This window comes from Cervus elaphus, chromosome 11, assembly GCF_910594005.1.
Source record: "Cervus elaphus chromosome 11, mCerEla1.1, whole genome shotgun sequence".
Classification (NCBI taxonomy): domain Eukaryota; kingdom Metazoa; phylum Chordata; class Mammalia; order Artiodactyla; family Cervidae; genus Cervus; species Cervus elaphus.
The window spans coordinates 42,210,550-42,235,026 of record NC_057825.1 but is presented as its reverse complement, the minus strand read 5'-3'; the positions used below and the strand labels follow the sequence as shown (position 1 = coordinate 42,235,026).

Below are 24,477 nucleotides of genomic sequence, written 5' to 3'. Positions count from 1 at the left end.
TGTGTCTTTCTTCAGTGCACACAGAGAAATAAACTTTGCTCTGCAAAACCAGATAAAAATATGTAAGCTCTTCATTTGATTTATACCCCCTCCTTCAAAAAACCCTACAAGCTGTCTGGCTTCAAACAATGAAATCCTTGCTGTCTCAAAATGTGGACAGCTCCTTAGAGTTCTTTACTAGGGCATTATGATTTGCACAGATAGCTGTGCTCACATGTTCAAAGATGACTCCTTTTCACCAAGAGATCTATAGTAAACTGTCTTCCTCCTTAACTCAGGTTAGCCACACATAAGAAGACCTCCCTTCCACAGATGTCTTAAAAGAACAATTCCTTTCAAAAGCAGAGAGAGAGAATATGAAAATCTAATTAATAAATGTGACAGTAAGATGCCTCTTCAGAGCCTTCTCTCATATCTGCCACGACCAGAGCAGTTGTTAAATAAAACTTGAAATAAAAAGGAAACGAACCTAATGTGAACCTTAGGGAAACATCTCAGCAGGCTGGCTGAATCTGTGTGTGCACTTTCTTTCATGGGATGGCTGGGGATCAGGGGATGGAAAAGGTTAAAAGCCAGTGGCTTGTTTGTTTCAGCTGAAGGTACAAGGTAGAAAAAAACGCAACTGGAAGTGGTGGTGAGAGCTCTGTTTCTTTTCCAAGTTTCGGTCCTCAGCTCACAGAACGGAAGACAGCTGCTGGGCGACCCAGGGCCTATCCCGGTGGCCTCAGGCCAAGGGCCTAGGAGCACACGAGTGCGCGAAGTGGCAGGGTGTAGGGGCTAGATTAAGGACCCCGTTTCACTTACGAGTAAAGCTTTGTCAGACCCCTTATTGGGAGGGTGATAAGGCTTTTGCATTTGCCTACCCATCCATCCATCCTTTGTCTCAACGTCAAGGCCTGCGCCGGGTCAAGGCTTTATCGCACGCCAACTACACAGGACTAGAGGAGGGACTTGACGCAGGAGTAAGATGTGGTGGGAGGACCGCCCAGGATCCCCCCCACCGCGCGAGGCCCCTTCGCAAGAGGGGCGGGCGGCACTGGAGCGACAGTACCACGGTGCCGGCAGCCCCTCCCCGAATCCCCAGGACAAGGAACGCAGCCGCGTTCCACGTTCTCCCCGACCCTCTGGCCGCGAGGGCCCAGACCCCGGCCGGCCCGAGAGGCCCCGGCAGGTGCCAACGAGCCCGGGCCGTCCCTCAGGCCGCCGTCCGCCCCGCGGTCGCCGGGAGCCGGCCTCGGAGGCTGTGGGGGCCGGGACTGGCCGGCTCGCCCCGCGCCCCAGCCGCTTCAGGCGGCGGCCCCGGCGCGGCCGCCCCTCCCCCCGCGCCGGTGGCCTGGAGCCCGGCGAGAGGCGCGCGGCGGCGCCTCTCGGATGCTGATTGGACGGAGCCGTAGGGGGCGGGGCGGTGGGTGTGAAGGGGCGGGCCCAGACGGCTCTGCACTCGCGTTTTTCTCCGCTTCTGCGAGCTCCCTCATTGCATCATCTTGTCAGTGGCCGCAGTGAGAGGCTGGGCGCGGCGCGATCCACTCAGGCCGGGGCTCTAGTTCGGTCTCCCGCGTCTGTCCTGGCCCTTCCCGCACCTGCTCCAGCGCCAAGGCCAGGGGACCCCAGCGGGCCGACTCCGAGAACCTGCTAGGCACAGCTAGCGGACCTCGCCTGCTCCACGGGATCCATTCATTGAGAGCCGAGTCTTTTCCTGGAGCGCGAGTCCCCCGCTTCCTCCAGCTCGAAGCCGCGGACAGCGCCATGGAGAAAAGCAGCGAGACCAACGGCTACCTAGACAGCGCCCAGGAGGGGCCTGCAGCGGGGCCTGGCGAGCCCGGGACCACTGCTGGACGCGCGGGGCGCTGCGCCGGCTTCCTGCGGCGCCACGGGCTCGTGCTGCTCACGGTGTCCGGGGTGGTGGCGGGTGCCGGCCTGGGCGCGGCGTTGCGTGGACTCAAGCTGAATCGCACACAGGTCACCTACCTGGCCTTTCCGGGCGAGATGCTGCTCCGCATGCTGCGTATGATCATCCTGCCGCTGGTGGTCTGCAGCCTGGTGTCGGGCGCCGCCTCCCTCGACGCCAGCTCTCTCGGGCGCCTGGGCGGCATCGCCATCGCCTACTTCGGCCTCACCACGCTAGGAGCCTCGGCTCTCGCGGTCGCTTTGGCGTTCATCATCAAACCTGGATCTGGCGCACAGACACTTCAGTCCAGCGACCTGGGTCTGGAGGATTCGGGGCCCCCACCGGTCCCCAAAGAGACAGTGGACTCCTTCCTTGACCTGACCAGGTAATGTCCCCGCGACCTCCACCCCACCTCTCTGAGCCTCAGTGGGAGACGCCAGCTCTTTAATGCACTCTAGTTCATATGCCCCTATATTCATTCTTAACTGGCTGCTGGTGGCCTTTAACAGTTTTAAATGTCAAAATAACGTCTACAGATTTTGCATGATGACCACACCTGTGCAAACGTCAGCCGGGTCGCACCGGACATTTTCAAGGACCAAAGGCTCCATCTTTTAGCAAGACCGGTCCTACCGTTAGGTGGGAGTGTGCTGGAGAGAGGCAGAGGTCTCACCTGTACTTCGCTTATACTCTTTGGCTGCCCTCTGTAGGGAAAAACATTCCAACCACGCCCCTATATTCTCACCGAATTTTCTCCCCCACTGGTGCAAAGAAGCTTCTGAGAGCATTGGTTAAATTTTGCCTGTTGGGCCATTCTCCCCTGTAATCTATGGTGTCTGTTTCAGCCCTTTGACTGGGAGGAAGCTGGTAGTTTTTTTGAAGGGTGTCAGTGGACCCAAGAATAACAAGGCTGGAGTTAGCTGTGCAGGGCTCATTGCCCAGAAACATGCCTCTCGATGGGGCTTGGGACAGGTTACTCTCCACCTGCATAGTCAGGACCACTGTAAAGTATTTTGAGTTTCAAGGGGCTTTATCTGTGGGAAGATGTGAATTCTAGAGAGGGAGGAGAAAGAAGCGGTTTCAGTTAACTTTGCCTGCTTTGGGGGACTCTAAAGTTGCATTTCATCCCTAGAAGTGAGGTATAGTTTTTGTGGATTCGCCAAAGCCTCAGCTTCTTTTGGTTTCTCCGTTAGCCCAGAGTTCACAGATGGGAAAACTGCAACCTAGAGGCATTTACTGACGTGGCCAGGTTCAGTTGAGTGGGGAGAGCTTGGCTGGCTCCCTCTCCAGGTTTTCAATAATTCTGGAATCAGAGCCTTGGACATATGTTTTGTCTTGAGTCACTGAAGCAAAGCTCCTCATTGCTGAGGCTGTGAAACTGCAGCCTTGAAACTCTGCAAACACTGGGCAGAGTGACTTGACTTCTGCTGTTTCCATTTCTCCTTCTGGAAAATGTGATGACTGTCTGCCACTTAAGAGAGAGTGTTCATTTAAAGTTATAACAACAAAAAAAGGCAAAGGCATTTACTTTGGGGGAAAAACAAAAAATAAAAAACAACAACCCATAACCTCTCTGATAAGGGGGACCAAAAAGTTCTTACCAAAAAGATAGGTGGAGGTGGCCTATTAGAACTTTGATGAGATATAGCCTTTGTCTAGTGTCTGGTAGCTTGTTATCTGTAGTCATTAGAGATTGTTACGGTTTGAGGACTAACTTTTAGGTGGGTACTGAAAAAGTCTACTGAGGTTGAGAGTTGTGGTCACTTACACTGACCCCTAAGCATCATGGCTTCGCGGTCAGTGTAAGTGCAGACTCTCAGTGGCTCAGGCTGAAAACACAGAAGGGCCAAGTGAGGCTTCATCACAGTTTGTTGGAAGTAGGTAGTGTTTCATGTGCCTTTGACTTATTACCATCAATGTATCAGTGAAGGAGCACGATTGTGGGCTTAAAGGAGTCTTTTTTGCAGGGATCAGTGGCTCAAGGAGTGTAGACGTTCTGACATGTTGGTGGTACCCCATAGGGAGACTGGTAGCTCTCTTTTGTCTCCAAGAGAGAGGCAATGGCTAAGAAACAGGGTATAGGGGGAGAAGTGAGGGATTACCATATTACCACAAGCCCAAGAAGGGACTTATTTCCTGATCATAGTTTTCTAGTTTTAGATCCAAGTTTCTTCAACTCCTGCTTCTGAAGTGAATGACGCAGCATCGTGACTTAGTGGTTAGTATTAAGTGTAGACTCTCAGTGACTTGGGCTGAAAACACAGGGAAGGACCAAGACGATCTTTGTCATGGCTTGTTGGAAGCAGGTAATGTTTCAGGATGCTTCCAGCGGCTGACCTTATTTAATCCAGCAGCTCACAGATAAAGGTAGGGTAGGTGGTAGACCCTATTTTACCACTCAGAAAACTGAGACAGATTAAGTGATTTGCTCAAGGCCACAGAGTGGTTTATCAAAAGAGGGAGAGAAAAACTATGGGTCTGGCTCCCTTCTGGTTCAGGGCTCTATTTCTTCCACTCTTTCCTTCCCCAAATCAGCACACCGTAGTAATGAGGCCATGCTGCTGGTCTAGTCCCATCTCAGATATGTTTGCCCTGATGCAGATGCTGACCAGGAACCAGGTAGGGTATGACACTCCTTGTAAGCAGAGGAGTCGAGCCCTTTCAGTGAAGGAAAGCGAGTATGCGGGTTGAATCTGACATTCTCTTTGAGCCCATGTGAGAAGAAACAGAATCCTGAGTCATGTGGAAGTGCTTCCTGAGTCTGGGGACCCTCTGGATAAATGCTTTTAAATTGCTTCCCTTGGGATTTCCCTGGTCCCCGGTGGTCCATTGGTTAAGACTCCACCTTCTAATGCAGGGGTTCGAGTTTGATCCCTGGTCGGGGAACTAAGATCCCACACGCTGCAGTGTGTGGCCAAAAAGTTAAAAATTAATTAATTAATTAATTAAATTACTTCCCTCAAAGAAACCTCAGGGATGCCGATTTCATGTGACTCTGGGCATGTTCCCTGGCAAAGGCAGGCCACAGTCCTTTCTGCCTTGTGGGCGATTGATGAAATGAGACTGCAGGCAAACACCTCAGTGATCCTGCAGGCCTGCCCCCTGGTAACTGCCTAGAACTTACACACCTGGAAGGAGTGGGAAACGCCTCAGGTGATTTAGTGCAGCTGTGTCCAAGGCTTTGCTCAAGTCCATGATCTTTCTGGATGGTGGAGATGCCCCCAACTCCCACTGGATCTCTCTGCCATGATTTCTAATTTATTTTTTCAAGATGGAACTTAAAGTCAGAAAGAGATGAAGTTAATAGATACTGATTGAGCCTTTTAGAAAATTCAGAATGCCATTGCCAAGTGTTATGATTTCCCAACACAATGGATTAGAAATAGCACAGCAGACTGGGGCGTGGGGATGAGGCTAGAGCAGGCCCTTAGAGAGCTGAGAAGGGACAGTGACAGTAGCTGGCAGGTGGGAAAGTTACGGTTTCCTTCTGAGCGCCATGCTTAGGAACCTGGGAGAACGTCAGAACTCATTACTGGATGTGACCCAGAGTGACTTTTAAGCAGGTCTTCAAGAACCCAATCATTGTGGAATTCTTGGTCTCTAACTGCTTACTGATCGTGGGTCCTAGGACATGTCCGTAAATGTGCCTTGGCTTCCTCATCTTTCTAATGGTGATCATGAGAACACCTGCCTCTTGGGATTGTGATGAGGGTTGAATGAGTTATGTTTGTAAAGCTCTAAGAATAGGACTGATCCAGTAAGGCTTGCTCTTATTATAAATGGAGCAAGATTATGAGTGATGATGTTTTTCTGGTTCACATGAGTTAATGGGGATGATTCTCTTTTTATGTATGTGCTAAGTGGCTCAGTCATGTCTGACTCTGTGCAATTCCGTGGACTGTAGCTCTCTAAGCTCCTCTGTCCATGAGATTCTCCAGGCAAACATACTGAAGTGGGTTGCCATTTCCTCCTCCAGGGGATCTTCCCAACCCTGGGATCAAACCCGTATCTCTTATGTCTCCTGCATTGTCAGGCACTTTCTTTACCACTAGCACCACCTGTGAAGCCCAGCTCTCTTTTCATACTCTGAAATGAAGAGTGGGTGGGAAGAAAAGGATGTTTGGAGAGCTCAGGATGACTTGAAGTTAATAGAGCTTTTTGGGTATATTGGGAACCACATGGAGCATGGAGAAAAATCCTGGTGAACAGTGGCTATGTTTTGGACTAACAGACTCAACAATGTGGAACATTTGGGAAACGGAGAAAATCAAAACTAAACACAGAAGAGCCTTCCATTCTGAAATGGGGCAGAAATCCTCACATGTCCTGCTCAACATCTGTTTTCTTTTTCCCCTGCATGACATGTGTCTGGTCTCCAAATTTGACCTCAGGTTTCTTCACTTGTCAATGGAAAGGATTGAGGTAACCTTCCTCTGAGTGCTAATATTTGTGGTTTTCAAATGGAAGAACAGACACTGATGTGCCAAGGAGGCAGGGGTCTAAGGCACTGTCTGTACTGGCAGCCTGGAGAATGGCCCTGGGCCACTGTCTTGCAGAAGTGTTCCCATGGCTGCTGGGTACCTGGTAAAGACAACTGAGATTTTGCCTGTTGCCCAGTTTTCTAGGCTCTATTGCTTTTCTTGCATTCATTTTCTCAACAGTGGACAGTTCTAGGAGCCTTTCCCCTGCTGGAAGGAGGCTCTAGGTCCTTAGTTTTTCTCCCAAGAACAGGGTGACTATGAGGCCTCTCAGCCTGCAAAGAACACATTTCTTCAGTAGATGTGAAGAAAACTGTCAGCGACTGAGATCTGATATGAGTCCCTAGATCACAGTCAAGGGAGTGAATGATGAATCTTTTATTTAAATGTTGACCACAGCAGGTTATCTGACCTACGTCCCTCTCTTCTGTAGTCTAGATGAAGACTCCTAGCAAATCGAACGTGGATCCAAATTAATGGACATTTCTCAGCCTACCTAGTCACTGAAACTGGCAGCTTGTAATTTAAAACTAATTTCTTTAGCTCAACACCAGGCCTAAAGAACATAAACCCAGGGAGACAGTGCAGATAGTGATGAACTACAGACACTGAGGTCAGCTACCCGAGTTTGAATACAGCTTCACCACCACAGGCTTCCCTGGTGGCTCAGACGATAAAGAATCCGCCTGCAATGTGGGAGGCCTGGGTTCAATCCCTGGGTTGGGAAGATCCCCTGGAGAAGGGCATGGCAACCAACTCCAGTATTCTTGCTGGAGAATCCCATGGACAGAGGAGCGGGCTATAGTCAGGGGGGGTCTCAAAGAGTCAGACACGACTGAGCAACTGATACTTTCCCCTCACTTTCACTACCACTTACTAGCTGTATGGACAGTCATTTAGCCTGTTTGTACCTCAGTTTCCTTATCTGTAAAATGGGGTTAATAATAGTGTAGCTACTACCCAGACTTGTTACAGGGATTGAAAGAGTTAGTATATGAGTGTCTCTCTAATATTCTAGCATGTCCCAGCCTCTTGGGGACAGCTGAAGGCTACTTGATACAGAGAATGAGTGGTCCTCTTAGCCTTGTTTCCTCCAATACCCCCCAACCCAGGGGCCCGGCATTAGCCTTTCCAGCAGGAATCTGGATGTGGGCCTCAAAACTGGATGTGGGTCTCAAAAAGAGGATAGGTTACTCCCCCACCCCCTACTGTCTCCATAGTGTGGGCCCATCACCCCCAGCTCTCCCTCTGCTCCTGACCTTGTAGGGGGTACCAAGATCTGAAGGTGCATACCCCTGTTAGCTAACTCTGTAACAATGAACACTACGGATGATAAATATTTATCAGGTGTACATACAGTGTCATATCCTGTTCTGAAGAGTCTTTGAAATGTTCATAAGTTCACTAACGACCGTTTGAAGTTAAATGAAAGGAAATGCTGTTGGAACAAAAAATATATATACCTAAGCAAAAGTAAATGGCTTTACATTCTTCTCATGTGGAACAGGGAAATGCATACAATCCTTGACAATAGGATCAGAAGAACAAACAGGACCAGATGTATAAAGAAGGAACATTTGTGAAGTTTTTATGGTGTGAGCTGCCCGAGTGTGTTCAGTACCACTCACAGTAGTTCTGCGTTCGCCAGTTCAGCCTTGGCTCATACAAGTTTTTCTGTTTGCTTTAAACTACGTGTCCAAATGTTCCTAAAGCACTGGCAAGACCCGTCCATTCATTCTCTCCCAGTTTGATCTGACTCGGGTCTCTGGATGTAGTAATACAGTCTTGGCACTTTTGCAGATGTTTTTGACTCAGACGTACTATGAGGAATACCTTTTAGATGATAGCATGCACATATAGACACCCCCACCTCCACATAGACAACCTGAAACACAAGTTCCACAAAACCACATTTTAAGTGCTGATGCACGCTGCTCTTTTATTTTCTGTCTAAAGTATTACATCTTTTATAGAGTGTTCCTGAGAGCTGGGAAATGCAGCTGGTATTATGTAATTCCAGAACATTTCTCAGAATCAAGGACATACTGATTGTCCTTGATTTCTCAGAATCAAGGACAACAGAAAAAAGGACCTATTTGAGAATCTGAATAAAATGAAGAGGTCAGTGTTTAGAAGTGTACTAGTACCCTGTGAAATTGAGCGCTCTGCAGAGGTGAGCCTGAGAAGCATTTGATCCTTTTGGTTTCCAGATGGTGGATCTTACAACATCAAACCTGTACTGGAGTTGTGAGGTCCACAGCTCACCAGCCACAAGTAACTATTTAAAGTTAACTAGTTTAAATGTAAATAAAATAAGAAATTCAGACTCTTAAGTAGCACTCACCATTGTTCAAGTGCTCAGTAGCCACACAACTAGCATATTGGACAGCATAAATATAGAAAGTCCTGTTGGACGGTGCTGGTCTGTATGGAATGTGAATGGGAGATATAGTGAATTCCTATCTCTGGACACTAAATGAAGGGTTAAATTGATCACTCTAAGATCCTGTTCCTCATTTTGAAAGCACCCAGGGTTACTCTGTCAATGTGAGGAGCTGGGAAAAGTGCCTGGAGACAGAGCTCTGGGGGAAAAACTGCTAGTGTGATGGAGCAGACGATCCAGGAGAGCTCAGCAGTAAGAAAAAGCCCAAGTTCACTGCAGCATCTGTGTCTAAAAGCCAATGAAAGAGGGGAAAGAAGAGTGCAGAGAGAACAAAATCAAAGAACTGACACACCTGATTGTAAGACTTACTACAAAGAAAGCTACAGTGATCAAGACAGTGTGGTGTTGGCAAAAGAACAGACAAATACATCAGTGAAACAGGGTAGAGAGCCCAGAAATCAACCCACCTAAATATGACCAACTGGTCTTTGACAAAAGAGTAAAGGCAGTAGAATGGCACAAGAATCATCTTTTCAGCAAATGGTGTTGAAACACCTGGACATCCACGTGCAAAAAAAGTGAATCTAAACACAGCCCTTGTGCCATTCACAAAAATCAGCTCAGAATGGATCACCTATCTAAATGTACAATGCATAAGTATAAAACTCCTGGAAGATAACATAAGATGACCTCTGATATGGCAATGACTTTTTAGATACAACACCAAAGGCAGGATCTATGAAGAGTAGAGAAAAACGTTTTGTCTTACTTTGCAGCCAGCACAGCAGGTAGGATTGAAAGTGGTCGACGCACAGTTTGGGAAAAAGAAACTAGAGACAGAATTAAAGTTTTAAAGATGGAACTGGGGGACTCAAGACCTCTTGGGTCAAGAGCCCTGTTCCTTGGAACCACATCACTTTTATTTAGTGTCTTGGCAAGCAGAAAGTATCTGTGGTGTTACAATGAAGTCAGCCTCCTGTGTCCCCAGTCACATCTCCCATTTTATTGATTACTTTAAACTATATTTGTTATTTTCTTGTACAAGGGCTATCACCTAGCTGGAGGTCATAGACCCGCATATGCCTTGGAAAAACATCTTAGTGTGTGCACAGGCAGTGTTCTGAACTTGCACTGACCCGGCATTCCAAAGTCCACACTATGTTTTTCCTTAGCTTAGAAGGGCATGACAACCCCAACTGATCAACCTGATGTACTTTTATTTGGGTTATGCTGTATTGCTGTATTTTGCTTTTATTCTTTTCCCATGGTGATTTTCTCATTTAGCCAGAGCAACAGGCAGCTGACTATTAACCCCTGCACCTTACTCTTGCAGCCTCACACCCTTGCCCCTTGGAGGGCAGGTGGGAGAAGGGGTGCTCCTGCTCCTGGCCTGTGGCAACGAGGGGAACTAAAGGAGAGTGATTCAGTGGGTTCAACTCATTGCCCCCAGGCGTTTCCTCCCAAGGGATTAATATTTGAGAGCTGAGTTGGGTAATCTAAAAAGTTCAGTCATCCCATTGAATGTGCGTATGATTTTTGGTTGTCAGATCTCCTTTGCAGTTAGCACTATATCTTTTGTCCTAATTTTTAAAGGAATTTTGAGATATGATTTACATACAAAAGATGCACCCATTTCAGGGGTGCAGTTCAATAAGTTTTGACAGATAGATAAACCCACTTAATCACTACCACAGTCCCAACAGTGAACATTTTTGTCTCCCATGATCCTTCTCAGCAGTTCCCACACTTCATCCCTGGCCCCGGGCAGCTTTGGATAGAAAGTTTTGCTTTCTATCACTATGGATTAGTTTTGCATTTTCTAGAGTTTCATGCCAATGGAATCACTCAGTATGTACTTTTCTTTGTCTGGCTTCTTTTGCTCAGCACAGTGTTGCTGAGATTCTCTATGTTGTGTATATTAGTGATTGATTCCTTTTTATTTTCAAGTGGAATTCCTTTGTATGGATTTATTGTAATGCTGTTTGTCCATTCATCAGTGGACATTTCCCTTTCGAACAATTATGAATAACACTGTTATTCATATAGCTCATGTCTAGGAGTAGAAATGCTGGGTCATATGGTAAGTGTATGTTTAACTTCATAAGAAACTGCCAGAACACATCATGTTCTTCTTAGGAATTTGATTCTTTTGGCTGGAGTTGCCGTTTTGACACTAGTGTTGAATGTACCCCTCTATTCCCATTGGATTTTGTAGACTATCTGAAAACAGATTGGTCTAGAAGTTGTGGGTTAGGATCCATTCTGGGTCAGGCAGTATTGGGTTATTGCTTTTGCTAAAGACACCAGGCTGGCCAGATAGTAGTGTTTGAACAAGTGGTCTGTGACCCTTGGAAGATAGTGTGTTTCAAGGCTATGGGAGAGGCTGTGCTTGCCCTAAGTGAGGATACAGCTCATTTCTGAAGGATGTGAAGTATTTGTGGGGGAAATCATCCCCCATGGAGAAGATAGAGGGCTTCTATCCCAGCTCTCTCCTTAACTTCTCTGTCCTTTTAGGGAGAGAAGCAGGTGACCAGTTCAGTCTGAGAACTACTGTGGTGGATGTAGAATGGATGAAACCTTGGCTCAGGGCTTGTTTTTGCTTCTAACTAGTATAGCAAATGGAAATGAGATACCAAACAAGACTGAGAAAGGTGCTTTGTAATGGAAATCATAGGCAAAAGTAAGTTACTTTTCATCTATACATTAACAAATAACCAATACCAATGCCTAGTCTGTTTCTGCTGCTGCTGCTAAATTGCTTCAGTTGTGTCCGACCCTGCGCCACCCCAGAGATGGCAGCCCACCAGGCTCCCCCATCCCTGGGATTCTCCAGGCAAGAACACTGGAGTGGGTTGCCATTTCCTTCTCCAATTTAAAATAAATAATGCTTGTAATAGGAATCAAATTTCAGATCACCATTTTGCAATGGTTAATTCAACAGATCACATTTTGTCTGTTTAAATACAGCCATGTACTTTCGGGTATTCTTTTTGTTTGGAGGGGGGGTCCTCTTGTTTTGTTCTATTTTATTTTTCATTTATTTTTATTAGTTGGAGGCTAATTACTTTACAATATTGTAATGGTTTTTGTATTCTTTAAGTATGTTGAAAGCAATTCAGGTTTCATAGACAAGCAAGTGAGGAAATGCTGAGTTGCCGTCTCTAGCTGTTGGCTGTCTTTTGGAAGCCTGAGTGTTCTAACAAAGTCATTTTTGTGTCTCATTAACCCTGTTGGTGGGTGTATTATCTCTTGTATAACAAGTTACCACCATTTAACAGCTTAAAAAAGTCACACATTTATTATCCCACAGAATCTGTAGTGTCAGGAATCCTAGCATGGCTTAGCTTGGTTTTCTGCGTCAGAGTCTCTTACAAGGCTGCAATCAAAGTGTCGGCCACAGCAGGGGTTTCTTCTGAAGGCTAAACTGAGGAAGGATTCCCCTCTGAGGACACATGGTTGTTGGCAGAATTCAGTTCCCTGAGGTTCACACTGGGAGCCTCTGTTCCTAGATGGCTGTTGGCCAGAGACCGTCCTCTGTGTCTTATCATATGGGTCTTTCTAACATGGCGGCTTGTTTCATCAATTGCAAGCCCAGAAAGCAATAAAGACTGTCTTCTAGCAAGATAGAATCCACAAGTTTATGTAACCATATCACAAGAGTGATGTCCCATTACCCTCACTGTATTTTGTTTGTGCTCATATTCATGCTAAGTCACTTCATTTGTGTCCAACTCTTTGCGACCCATGGACTGTAGCCCACCAGATTCCTCAGTCCATGGGATTCTCCAGGCAAGAATACTGCAACCTATTCCTCCAGGGGATCTTCCCAATGCAAGGAATGAACCCACAACTCTTGCATCTCCTGCATTTACAGGCGGGGTCTTTACTACTAGTGCCATTCTACTGACTAGAAGCAAGTCATAGCCCCCACCCCCACACCCCACCATGACACACACACACACACACACACACACACAGGGGAAGGTATTACACAAAGATGTGACTACCAGGAGGCCTCTTAGACTCTGCTTGCCAAGCTGGGCTGCAGTCAGACCTGCTGACCTCTGAAACTGAATACATGCAAATAGTTGCCTAGAGATTCTAATACTGTGAATTACTCATCCACAGAAGTAAGAATTAATGGATGTTTGGCACAGATTGTAGAGGATGAGCTTTTACTCTCCAGACTTACTATAGGAAGTCAGTAGAAAAATGGATTGTCAGTGGGATTTTCATCTATCACAACTCAGTTCTCAGTTCAGTTGCTCAGTCGTGTCCAACTCTTTGCGATCCCATGAACTGAAGCACGCCGGGCCTTCATGTCCGTCACCAACTCCCGGAGTCCACCCAAACCATGTCCATCCAGTCGGTGATGCCATCCAACCGTCTCATCCTCTGTCATCCCCTTCTCCTCCTGCCCTCAATCTTTCCCAGCATCAGGGTCTTTTCAAATGAGTCAGCTCTTCACATCAGGTGGCCAAAGTATTGAAGTTTCAGCTTCAACATCAGTCTAGCATCTGTACAAAATCTGACCCAAAGGAGGCTCAATAAAAACTATTTGCCTGCCAAGGTTTTGGTTTCAAAATCTAGTGTAACTGGATCAGTTCTATTGCTCTCCTTTTATAACAAAATTCTATAATTTCCTTCATCTTGAAATGAAATCTATAAATAGAATTTACCCTACACATAACCTCAAACATCAATATGACCTAACTGTAATATAAAAAACATACCAGATTGGTGGTTGCCAGAGGTGATGGTGGAGGGTGGGATAAATAGGTAGAAGGGATTATTACATATTTTTTAAAATAGAAATTTAAAAGTATACTGTAAAGTTTTTAAATGTTAAATACCGAAGGAGAGTAATTCATAGTAAAAATAATGTATTTCAAGATGTGAATGCTCTAAAACAAAATGGGTAGGTGCTTGCTTCTGAGTTTAGAGTCAGCATTAATGAGAGAGCTTTAAATTCAGACTGATACTCAGTTACTAGCATGTGTGATTAAGGGCTCAGATCCTATTATTTTTCATTAGTGATGTGATTTCCCAGAAAGTGAATGATTCTTGAAAATATTCTGAACAAAGCAAAACAAAAATATCATCCCACCTTTTACACAGGAGTTTCAGTCCTAGAAAATTCAGTGTATATTCAAACTGCACAAAAAATACCTTGCTTTGAAGTTAGTTTTTAAGCTCAAATGATTTATAAATAAGATTTTCCTCTATAGTTTTGTGTCATACAGGACATTGGGAAGTATGAGGGCCTTGAAACCATTACACAGGACTTTGCCACACTTAGCAGAACAAATAGCGGGTACCTGGCACTTCTGCCCAAACACACTCCCCCAGTTCCAGGAATGCCCCCCAGTTATCATAACAACAAAGCATTCCCTTGGATTTCACAAGTTGGCAGCGCCACTTCCCACTGAGAACCACTGCCCTAGGACCTAGCCACTAGGGGAAAGGAAAGTGATGCAGTTATTCTGGTTTGCTTGGACACAGCTAAATATCAAGGGTACCACGAGGGAGATGAGGCTAGAGATCAGTGCTTCAAAGTCTCTATTGTGACCCTTTAGCCAAGGCACAGTTGAGTGCTTGGATCAAGCAGAAGATGGCAATAACTGCAGGACGTGGGGAGAGAGGGAACCCTGTGTGTTAGGCTGTCAGGTGTGAGCATCTTAAAGTGAACATGTTGAATGACACATTTTAAGGATACTGACAAAGTGCTTTCTTTTCCAACAGAAACCTGTTTCCTTCAAATCTTGTGGTTGCAGCTTTCCGGACGGTAAGCTTGATGCTTTGCTAAAAATAGGAAACTTTGGGTGTTATATGTTTGTAGCATATAAGTTACTGCTATAGAGTTAGGTAAGGTGGAACAAGGAGGGTTGTATGCACTTAGTATCATTGGCCTAAATTTTTATAGATGGGCCCCTGGAGTGAAAACAAACAAAACAGCAAGAAACCAAAAAATTGTCCAAAATATCCCAGCATCTTTTCACATCACCTAGTACCCTCAAATCACATTTTATGGAGCTCTTAAATATTTTAGAATTTTAATTTTTTTTATCTTTTCAAGTTTTTTGGCCGCATTGCACAGCCTGTGGGATCTTAGTTCCCAGACCAGGGATTGAACCTGGGCCATGGCAGTGGAAGTGCTAAATCCTAACCACTAGACTTCCAGGGGAATTCCCTAGAATTTTTTTTAAAAATGCATTTGTATCTTTTTTTTTTCTGATTATAATATATGCTCCTTCCAAAAAAATATTAAAGTACAAAAGAATAGAAGGAAATAAAAATCACCCATAATCACTACCTAGAGCTACCCATTAACATTTTGTTATACATCTTTCTCGTATGTTTTTTCTATACGTGTGCATGTGCACCTGCACACAGACACACACGCACACAAGATTTTAAAATAATTATACTACATACATTGTTATTATGTATACACATATTGTTCAGTAACGAGCTCTTACTGTGAACATTTTCTCATGTTGGTAAATATCCTTCTGCATGAGTTATTGGCTGTGGTATGAACATGTCATAATTTTACTCAATCAGTCCCGTGTGGATGGCTCTTTCTAGTTTTCCCCTAACTTTAGCAATCCTGAATGTAATGTTCCTACAGCCAAGCTTTACACAGAGAAGGAATATAAAGGTCTAGATTAGCTGGACTAAACTGATTGCCTTTTTCACACACTGTCTTTTCAGTTTCCACTCAGTCTTGCTCTTTAAAAAAACAAACCAAAAAACCCTGGGTATAAATACAACTGTGGCTTGTATGCATAATGTGAGATAGGAGGTAAGAGAAAAGTGAAAAGTGTCATGGCTTTCAGTGCCTGCCACGGAAGGTGTGGGGTGGCTTTGTATCCCCTGCCACCCTTAATCACAGGACAGCTGATCATCTCTGCCTGTCTGAAAGCTTGATAAGTCAAAGCTGAGAGAGACCAGAGCTCTTTAAAGGCAGGTTCAAAGCAGAGGCCTCTGGGTCTGAACTGCCTAATGGGCCCCTTTTTAACAGTTCAAAAGCCTCGTGTCCTTAGAAGGGTGAGGAAGGGTGTCATATAACAGAGTCTCCTAAACGTTAGTGCTGCAGGGAGACACCTGTGTGTGTCAGGCAGAAGTGTGTGAAGTCAACCACAGGACGAGAGTTTGAAAGATAGTTCCCCTCTGGTGAGTAGGTCTCCCAGAAGACTCAGCCAAAAAAACACCATCTTGCCCCCCATCCTTTGTTTTGAGCAGTGGAGGGCTGAAGGCGTATTAGAAACAGATGCTGAAAAGCAGTCAAGCTCGAGTAAGTTTTGGAACAGAATGGAACATAAATAAATGAATGAGAATAAAATGACACATCGAAAAAATGAACTTTACTATTATGGAATGAATACCAAGTTTCTCCAAATAATATGAATTCTCAGCCGTTTAAGATATCAGCTTGAAACTGTACAGACCTTCTCCAAACTGGGGTCTGGGGACCGAGGAAATTCTCTCCATTCCCTTGGGTTCCTAAATGATCAGCGGTCTCCTAGAGTGCATGTTGCCCTGGGCTTAAGTGACTTTGGTACAGTGCTCAGAGGCCCTTGTCCGGCCAAGCCAGTGAGGAATGCCAGCAGACCTGGAGGGAAGAACGACCAAGTAGCAAGAGGCCCAGCAGTCCTCTGGATTCCTCTTGGGAAAGGTCTTCAGCTATGAACTGACGGGGTTTTCTCTTTCTCTCGCTCACAGTATGCAACTGACTACAGAGAGGTGACCCACAACACGAGCGCTGGAAACATGACCATTGAAAAAGTAAGGGTTTTTGTGAGATCACTTACGACAAATCCTATAACACAAATAATGCTTCTGAACTCAAGGAGCATACATGATGCTTATCTTTTTCTTAGCAGGACTGAAGACTGGGATTTGAATTGCACAGTTTAGGTTTGCTCTTTGGGCCGTTTACCATCTTTAGGATGTCCATTTCATTGAATTGAAACTAATGTCCCCTTTCTTAAAAAAAAATTGTGTAACATCCCTTCTGTTTTTCTGAAATATAAATAACAGGTGATTTAACCTACCCTTGCACATAGAATTTGTCTTAGGGGTTTAACTCGCTATAACCATTATTCATTCACAAATATTTTTTTGAGTACCTGTTTTTTCTTTTGTTGTTGTTGTTGTGTGTGTGTGTGTGTGTGTGTGTGTGTGTTTTATTTGGACACACCACAAGGCATGTGGGAATCTTAGTTCCCTGACCAGGGATTGAACTTGAGTCCCTTGCAGCTGAAGCACAGAGTAACTGCTAGAACACCAGGGAAGTCCCTTGAGTACCTGTTGTTTACCAGACACTGAGCTAAGTCCTAGCCTTCATGCTGGAGCTCAAAGGGACAAGGGACCTCAAGGATTATTTAGCCCAGCCATGAAGCTACCACGGGAAGAAGGAGGAACTTTGCCCTTCCCCCATCCCCCGTACACCTCTCCAGGGCTAAGTGGCTCTGAGTTCTCCCAGCCTGTCTTTGATTGAAGGGAAAAGTTCTACCTTTTTTTTTTAAAAGTTGAAAGCTAATAGTTTAGTCCCTTTCACTTCATCTTGCAGATGAAGCATCTGAAGCTCAGAGAAGTTATTTTAATATTAGCCAGTACTAAGCTCAGACTAGAATGATGGTAAAAATGCTCTTTCAGTTTTTGCCACACTGACATGTTTCCTATTCAGAATTTCATAATGTGTTGTGATGGAATAAAATGTTTGTCTAACATATATGCTTACAGTAGTGAGACTCAGTACTGATGAAAAAAAAATAAAGAACACATTATATTTATACATTTTAAGTCGGTGATTTAGAAAGAATGTCCTGAAAATATCCATGTTGATTCTAAACATCATTTTTGGAATTTGTCAGTGAGGAGACTATGGTAAGAACCTAGCAACAAAGAATTAGTAGGCAAAGTTAGAATCACTGACTTTTTTTTTTTTTTTTTGCCACACCCTTGAGGCTTATGGGATCTTAGTTCCCTGACCAGGGATTGAACTGGGGCATACAGCAGTGAAAGCACTGAATCCTAATCACTAGACCATCAGGGAATTCCCTACAATCATTGACTCTTGATCTGAAGGACCGTTTCACCAATCTGCTTGTCTTTTAAAGTGAAGTGAAGTGAAAGTCGCTCAGTCGTGTCCGACTCTTTGCGACCCCGTGGACTATACAGTCCATGGGATTCTCTAGGCCAGAATACTGGGATGGGTAGCCTTTCCCTTCTCTAGAGGATCTTCCCAACCCAGGGATTGAACCCAGATCTCCCACACTGCAGGCAGATTCTTTACCAACTGAGCCACAAGGGAAGCCCTGTCTTTTAAAAGCAACCCTTTGAAATGATTGTCCAGCCTCTAGCTGAGCACATCCAGTGAGGAGAGGTTCAGTACTTTCTGTTTCAACCTGTGCCCATTTCCAAAGCTTTCACAGTTAACAAGTAGGTGAAAATCCTGTTTGTTGACTTTCCAAATCCTGAGACTCCATCTCCCCTTGAGTTTCCGGCCCCTTGATCTGTGAAATCACTGAGTGTTAAAGGAAATATGAGCCTTTCCTCTTTCTGGGCACGCTATTGCAGTCTGACGGAGACCTGAGCAAATGCATTCTTTAGTCTTCACTCATCTGTTGTAAACTTAGACCCTGTGTCCCCTCTGATCCTACAGATCCCCATTGGCACCGAAATTGAAGGGATGAACATTTTAGGATTGGTCCTTTTTGCCCTGGTATTAGGAGTGGCCCTGAAGAAACTCGGCTCTGAAGGAGAAGAGCTCATTCGTTTTTTCAATGCCTTCAATGAGGCGACCATGGTGCTGGTGTCATGGATTATGTGGTGAGTGTCACCCTACTACCCACTCTCTCTCTCATTTCTCCTGCTATCCAGAAAAGAACCCCACTTAGTTGTTCTAGGTCACCCCTGTGGGGCCACATGGCCCAGTGCTGTCTGTGGATGATGTACCACAACCAGTCTTGGCACAAGGGTTGAAGGATCTCAGAGAAATAGGCATGCACCATGGTTAATACTCACTTCCTCGTCACCCACAGTGACCCCTGGGGTTCTATCACTGATGATTTATCGATGAGTCTCATCATTATCCTTGCCACATCTTGTGGGGCAATGAATTCCATATAAAATAAGGCTTATTTCTCTTTAAAGAATAGATTAAAGCTTCAGAAGGGCCCCTTACTATAGTATTTTACAACATGGAGAACAAATCCATCTTTACCCCGTACGTACAGGTAAACTTGGAATGGTCTTTACATGAACGTCTGTTTATATAATAGCAATGAAAGTGTACTTGTTTAATAAAAACCACCAGATTGATTTCTGGCTAACAAGGAAAAATTTGACAAGATCTCTCAAAGTAACTTCTCAGAAATCATACCAATTCCAATGCCAATGCTTCAGTAAGCTTTATCCTGCTGTTTTACTGAAGCCAGACTGTGTGTTTTAGTTTCTACCCACTCGTTGTTGAGAAACTAGTTTATCTTTTCATGCACAAAACTTGTTCCTTATTGTCAACCCTTAAATATCCTAGGATGTCTCTCTCTCAGATGGCACTGGGATGGCAGCTGGACTGAGAGAAGCCTGGAATTTGGTAGGAAAGCTTGAGATTGGTTGGGAAGCCAAGTTCAGAGCCTCCACTAGTAGTATTTATCCTGCTTAACCAAGTTTTCTTGCTCAGCCCCAAACTCCAGAGTCTGAGTCTGCATCAGAAACATGACACTTCGTATGACTGCTGCTGTTCTGGGGAGAAAAATATTTCCAGAAAGGAAAAAGTGTTTTCATCCTGTCAGATTCTTTCCCTGGCTTATTTTTTTTGGTCTGAAATCCTCCCAAACATTGGATTAAAGAAAACTGTGCAGGAAAGTGATGTTCCTATGTGAAGACATTTGTTTTCAATCTGAAACCAATTTACAGTCATTCTTTCAGTGTGACGTGTTAGTCACAGAAGCAGACATTTGGAAAGGCAGACCCGGCTGAGTGTCTTAACTGCAGTGGGATATCTGTTGCCCAGAAAGTGCATCCCACCCAGAACTGGGGTTTAGGATGCCTTAACTGGTTAAAGGGGCTTCCCTAGTGGTTCAGTGGTAAAGAATCTGCCTGCAATGCAGGAGACACAGGTTCAATCCCTGGGTCAGGAAGGTCCCCTGGAGGAGACCATAGCAACCCATTTCAATATTTTTGCCTGGAGAATTCCATGGACAGAGAAGCTTGGCAGGCTACAGTCCATGGGATCCCAAAAGAGTCTGACATGACTTATTAACTAGAACACATACAAGTACACACACACAACTGGTTAAAGGATCTCCCCCAGGTGTGGGAGGGATCTTCAGTAGTAGCTCTTTCTTTCCTTCACTAATTACCTACTATAGTATCAGGCACCTGCCTAGCCTGTACTGTTCATAGAAATAATTTCTCAGTAGATGGTCAGCAAACCTTGCAGGCCATATGGTCTCTGTCATAACTGCCAATGATGCCATCACAGGACAAAAACAGTCATAGACAATTTATAAATGAATGAACTTGGCTGTATTCCAGTAAAACTCATGGTGCCAACCCATGCATTAAACTGTCCAGGGAGGAAGGAGGGAAGGGAGTCCTCTGAAAGTATTAGAAGAAAATACAGGGGTAGAGAAAGTCCTCTGACACAAAATACAGAAAGGAAAAGCCATGAAAAGCTGCTAAATTTGATTCCACCAGAATATAAAAATGTTTGCATGCAAAGGATACCTTGGATGAAGTTATAAGACAAGATACCTATTGAAAAAAAGTGATATATATTTACAAATATTTTCTATACACACACACACACACACACACACACACACACACACACACACTCAAAGCATTGGGATTGAAAGGACTGGTACAAGTTCACAAAATGTTAATCTTTCTGTAGTGAAATTAATAGAGAACTTGAGAGTAAGTGTTAAAAATCTTTTATAGCAGTTTCATATACTTCAGCATCCAAGCCATGATCATTGTTCTATTTTGTGTGTGTGTGTGTGTGTGTGTCTTTTCTAAGAATACTGGTCCATGACCAACTAGGTAGAAATGAACCAGTCTTTCACCAAAGATAGTTTGAGAAGAACTAATATAAAGAGCCCTGACTACTGAAAAAGAAAAAAAAGACTGAATAAACTCTTAGAAAATGAACAAAGGAAATGAGCAGGCAATGCATAGAAGAGGAAACCTGAATGACCAATAAACGTTTTAAGGGATGGCCAACTTATTAGAAATCAGGGAAATGAAAAGCTTGGTTCTATCAGGCACTGATAAGAGTGAAGTTAAGATTTCTCAACAGCAGCACTATTTTTTTTTCCTTTGGAATTTCAGGAATTTTTATTTTCATTTTTCTGCATTTCCCACTTTCAACAATAAAAACCTGTTTCTTTTTTATTGAGATATAGTTGATTTAGTTGATTTAGGGCTTCCGGGGTGGCTCAACTGGTAAAGAATCCGCCTGCAATGCAAGAGACCTGGGTTTGATCCCTGGGTTGGGAAGATCCCCTGGAGAAGGAAACAGCTTACCCACTCCAGTATTCTGGTCTGAAGAATAGTCCATGGGGTTGCAAAGAGTTGGGCACGACTGAGTGACTTTCACTTAATCACTAATAGTTGATTTATGATGTTATATTAGTTTCGGGTATACAGCATGGTGATTCAAAGTCTTTATAGATTATATTCCATTTATGGTTACTATAAAGTACTGGCTATCTTTCCAGTGTTTTGGCTATTGTGCTGTACAATGTACCCTTTATTAGCAGCACTGTTGACATTCTTTGTTGCTGGCGGTTGTCCTGTGCACCGTAGTATATTTTGCCATATCGCCTCTAGCCCTTAGGTTCCAGGAGCACCCCTGCCAAAGCTGTGACAACCAAAACTGTCTCCAAATATTACTTAATGTCCCCTGGGGACAAAATCATCATTGGATGAGAACCAGTGGTGCAGGGAAAGGATTATTCTCCTAGAAGCCATTGGGAACATGAATTAGAACAGCCACATTGGAGAACGATTTGTCAGGATCTACTAAACTTTAAAACACACCCCATGACTCAGTAGCCCCACTTCATGGTGTCTCTACCTGGAGAATATAGGCATGTGGGCACAAAGAGGCCTGTTGGCAGTGTTCTGTGTGGTGATGAAAACCTGGGAATAATGCAAATGCTCATCAGCAGGGCAATGCAAATAATCTATAGTGTAGTTCTGAGGATGCTATTTTTAAAGAATGAGATAAAGGTGGAATCAACCCAAGTGTCCATTGACAAATTGAATGGATAAGGAAAATGTGGGATATGCATACAATGGAATATTATTCAGCCTTAAGAAGGAATGACATTCTGCAAAGTGCTGCAATATAGAGGAACCTTAAAATCATGAATGGGTTGCCATGCTCTCCTTCAGGGGATCTTTCTGACCCAGGGATCAAACCCGGGGCTCCTGCATTGCAGGCTGATTCTTTACTGTCTGAGCCACCAGGGAAACCGCAAGTGAAATAAGCCAGACACAGAGAAGCTAAAATTGTATTATTCCATTTATGAGGGTACCTTGAATAGTCAAGATCATAGAGACTGAAAGTAGAACAGTGGTCTCTGAAAGCAGCAGTGAGGGGAACATGGGGTTATTGTTTATTAAATACAGAGTTTCTGTTTGCAATGATGAGAAAGTTCTGGAGATGGACAGTGGTGGTAGTTGCACAATACTTTGAATATACTTAATGTCACCAAACTGTACACTTAAAATGGTTAATATGGTCAGTTTTATGTTATGCATACTTTACCATGATAAAAAAAAAAAAGACCAGAATGAGGTAGATGTCTATGTATTGATATGAAAAGTTCTCAAAGACATAACAGGGAGTTTAAAAAAAAACATGCAGATTTAAACACATGTATCTAAAAGAATAGGAAGTGGGACTGGTTACCGGAGGAGGGGGCTGGCTTGAGGACAGGGCCTAAAGATTTTGGTCTTAGCTATCATGTTTTAATTTTTTGAAAGGAGAATGTATTTGTGTATTACTATAGCATTTAAAAATAATAATACTTCTTATAATACCTCTGGGAAGAAGTCTCAAGAAACCAGTGACAGTGGCTCTCTCTCCTTGAAAGGAAACCTGGTACTTGGGAGGACAGAGGTGGCAGGTAGATCACATCCTGTTGTACCCTTTGAAATTTTAACTGTGTGACATTATTATCTATATAATTAAAATTTATAAATGAAGTCAATAGTTATAAAATTCATCTTCAGCTCAGTCCAGTCGCTCAGTCATGTCCAACTCTGCGACCCCATGGACTGCAGCATGCCAGGATTCGCTGTCCATCATTAACTCCCAGAGCTTACTCAAACTCATGTCCAACAAGTCAGTGATGCCATCCAACCATCTCATCCTCTGTTGTCCCCTTCTCCTCCTGCCTTCAGTCTTTCCCAGCATCAGGGAGTCAGTTCAATGAGCCAGTTCAAACCAGTCAGTCCAATGAGTCAGTTCTTCACATCAGGTGGTCAGAGTATTGGAGCTTCAGCATCAGTCCCTCCAATGAATGTTCAGGACTGATTTCCTTCAGGATTGACTGGTTGGATCTCCTTGTAGTCCAAGGAGCTCTCAAGAGTCTTCTCCAATACCACAGTTCAAAAGCACCAATTCTTTGGTGATCAGCCTTCTTTATGGTCCAGCTCTCACATCCATACATGACTACTGGAAAAACCATAGCTTTGACTAGATGGACCTTTGTCAGCAATGTTTCTGCTTTTTAATACTTTTAAAATTCATCCTCAGTTAAGCTCAAAACAACAGACTTTTGTCCTTTGTAGCTCCCATAGTTCATTTCCTCCCTTCCTTCCTCCCACCCAGCCATCAAAAAAAATCTTCACGCTCCAAGAGTGTTCCCAGAAGGTCATTGTTAGTGACTTTTTCCCACGGAATCATGTTTTCCAATCCACAGAGATTTTGAAACTTCACAAAAGTCCCAGCTTTGGCTCAATTCTGTATCACAATAATTCTACAAAATTTAATAGGTGTTAGTCTTTCGTGTTTCTGAGTTCTCAGAGCAAGCCTGAGCAAAGCTGAAAGTCAAGCCCACAGTTGCAGAGGCTTTAATCTCAAAGAATTCCTCCCACTTGGGAGCCCACGTGGTTGGTAGCATCCAGCTGTTAAGAACATACAATATCCAAGGGGAAAGAAGTCTGGGTCCTCGTCCTAACTGCACACCCACGATGAGTGATCATGTTAATTTTACTCAGTTTCATGGCCTGTAAAATAGGCACAGCATACCCCCATCCTTTTCTATTTCTCAGGGTCATCCCAGGAGAGATGAAGACCACCTAGTTGAGAGTCCACAAATCCCATGTCAGGAAGGGCCTGCATCTCTCAGCCCCAACATCCTCACCCTTGCTTACCTGTGCCCTGTGCTCACATCCTAGGTACGTACCTGTGGGCATCATGTTCCTGGTTGGAAGCAAGATTGTCGAAATGAAGGACATCATCATGCTGGTGACCAGCCTGGGGAAATACATCTTCACGTCTATATTGGGCCATTTTATTCACGGAGGAATTGTTCTGCCACTTATTTATTTTGTCTTCACGAGAAAAAACCCATTTAGGTTCCTCCTGGGCCTCCTCACACCGTTTGCAACAGCGTTTGCCACCTGCTCCAGGTGAGTGGTTTTCAGGTGCCCTTGGCTGCCCTTGAGCTTGGAACCAGAGGAGCCCGTGGTGGATGCAC

The 24,477-nt window shown here is 44.4% G+C and overlaps 1 protein-coding gene across 1 annotated transcript in view; it reads left to right on the top strand.

Moving 5' to 3' along the window:
- The first annotated feature begins 1,446 nt into the window (after positions 1-1,446).
- The window catches only part of SLC1A4 (solute carrier family 1 member 4), a 29,751-nt gene continuing 6,720 nt past the window's right edge, over positions 1,447-24,477 (top strand). Inside the window, exons 1-5 of the mRNA XM_043917653.1 lie at positions 1,447-2,273; positions 14,492-14,534; positions 16,475-16,537; positions 18,420-18,586; positions 24,176-24,409. Of these exons, the coding sequence (XP_043773588.1) occupies positions 1,747-2,273; positions 14,492-14,534; positions 16,475-16,537; positions 18,420-18,586; positions 24,176-24,409 (1,034 nt within the window). The 5' untranslated portion in view covers positions 1,447-1,746. The remainder of the gene's footprint in view (positions 2,274-14,491; positions 14,535-16,474; positions 16,538-18,419; positions 18,587-24,175; positions 24,410-24,477) is intronic.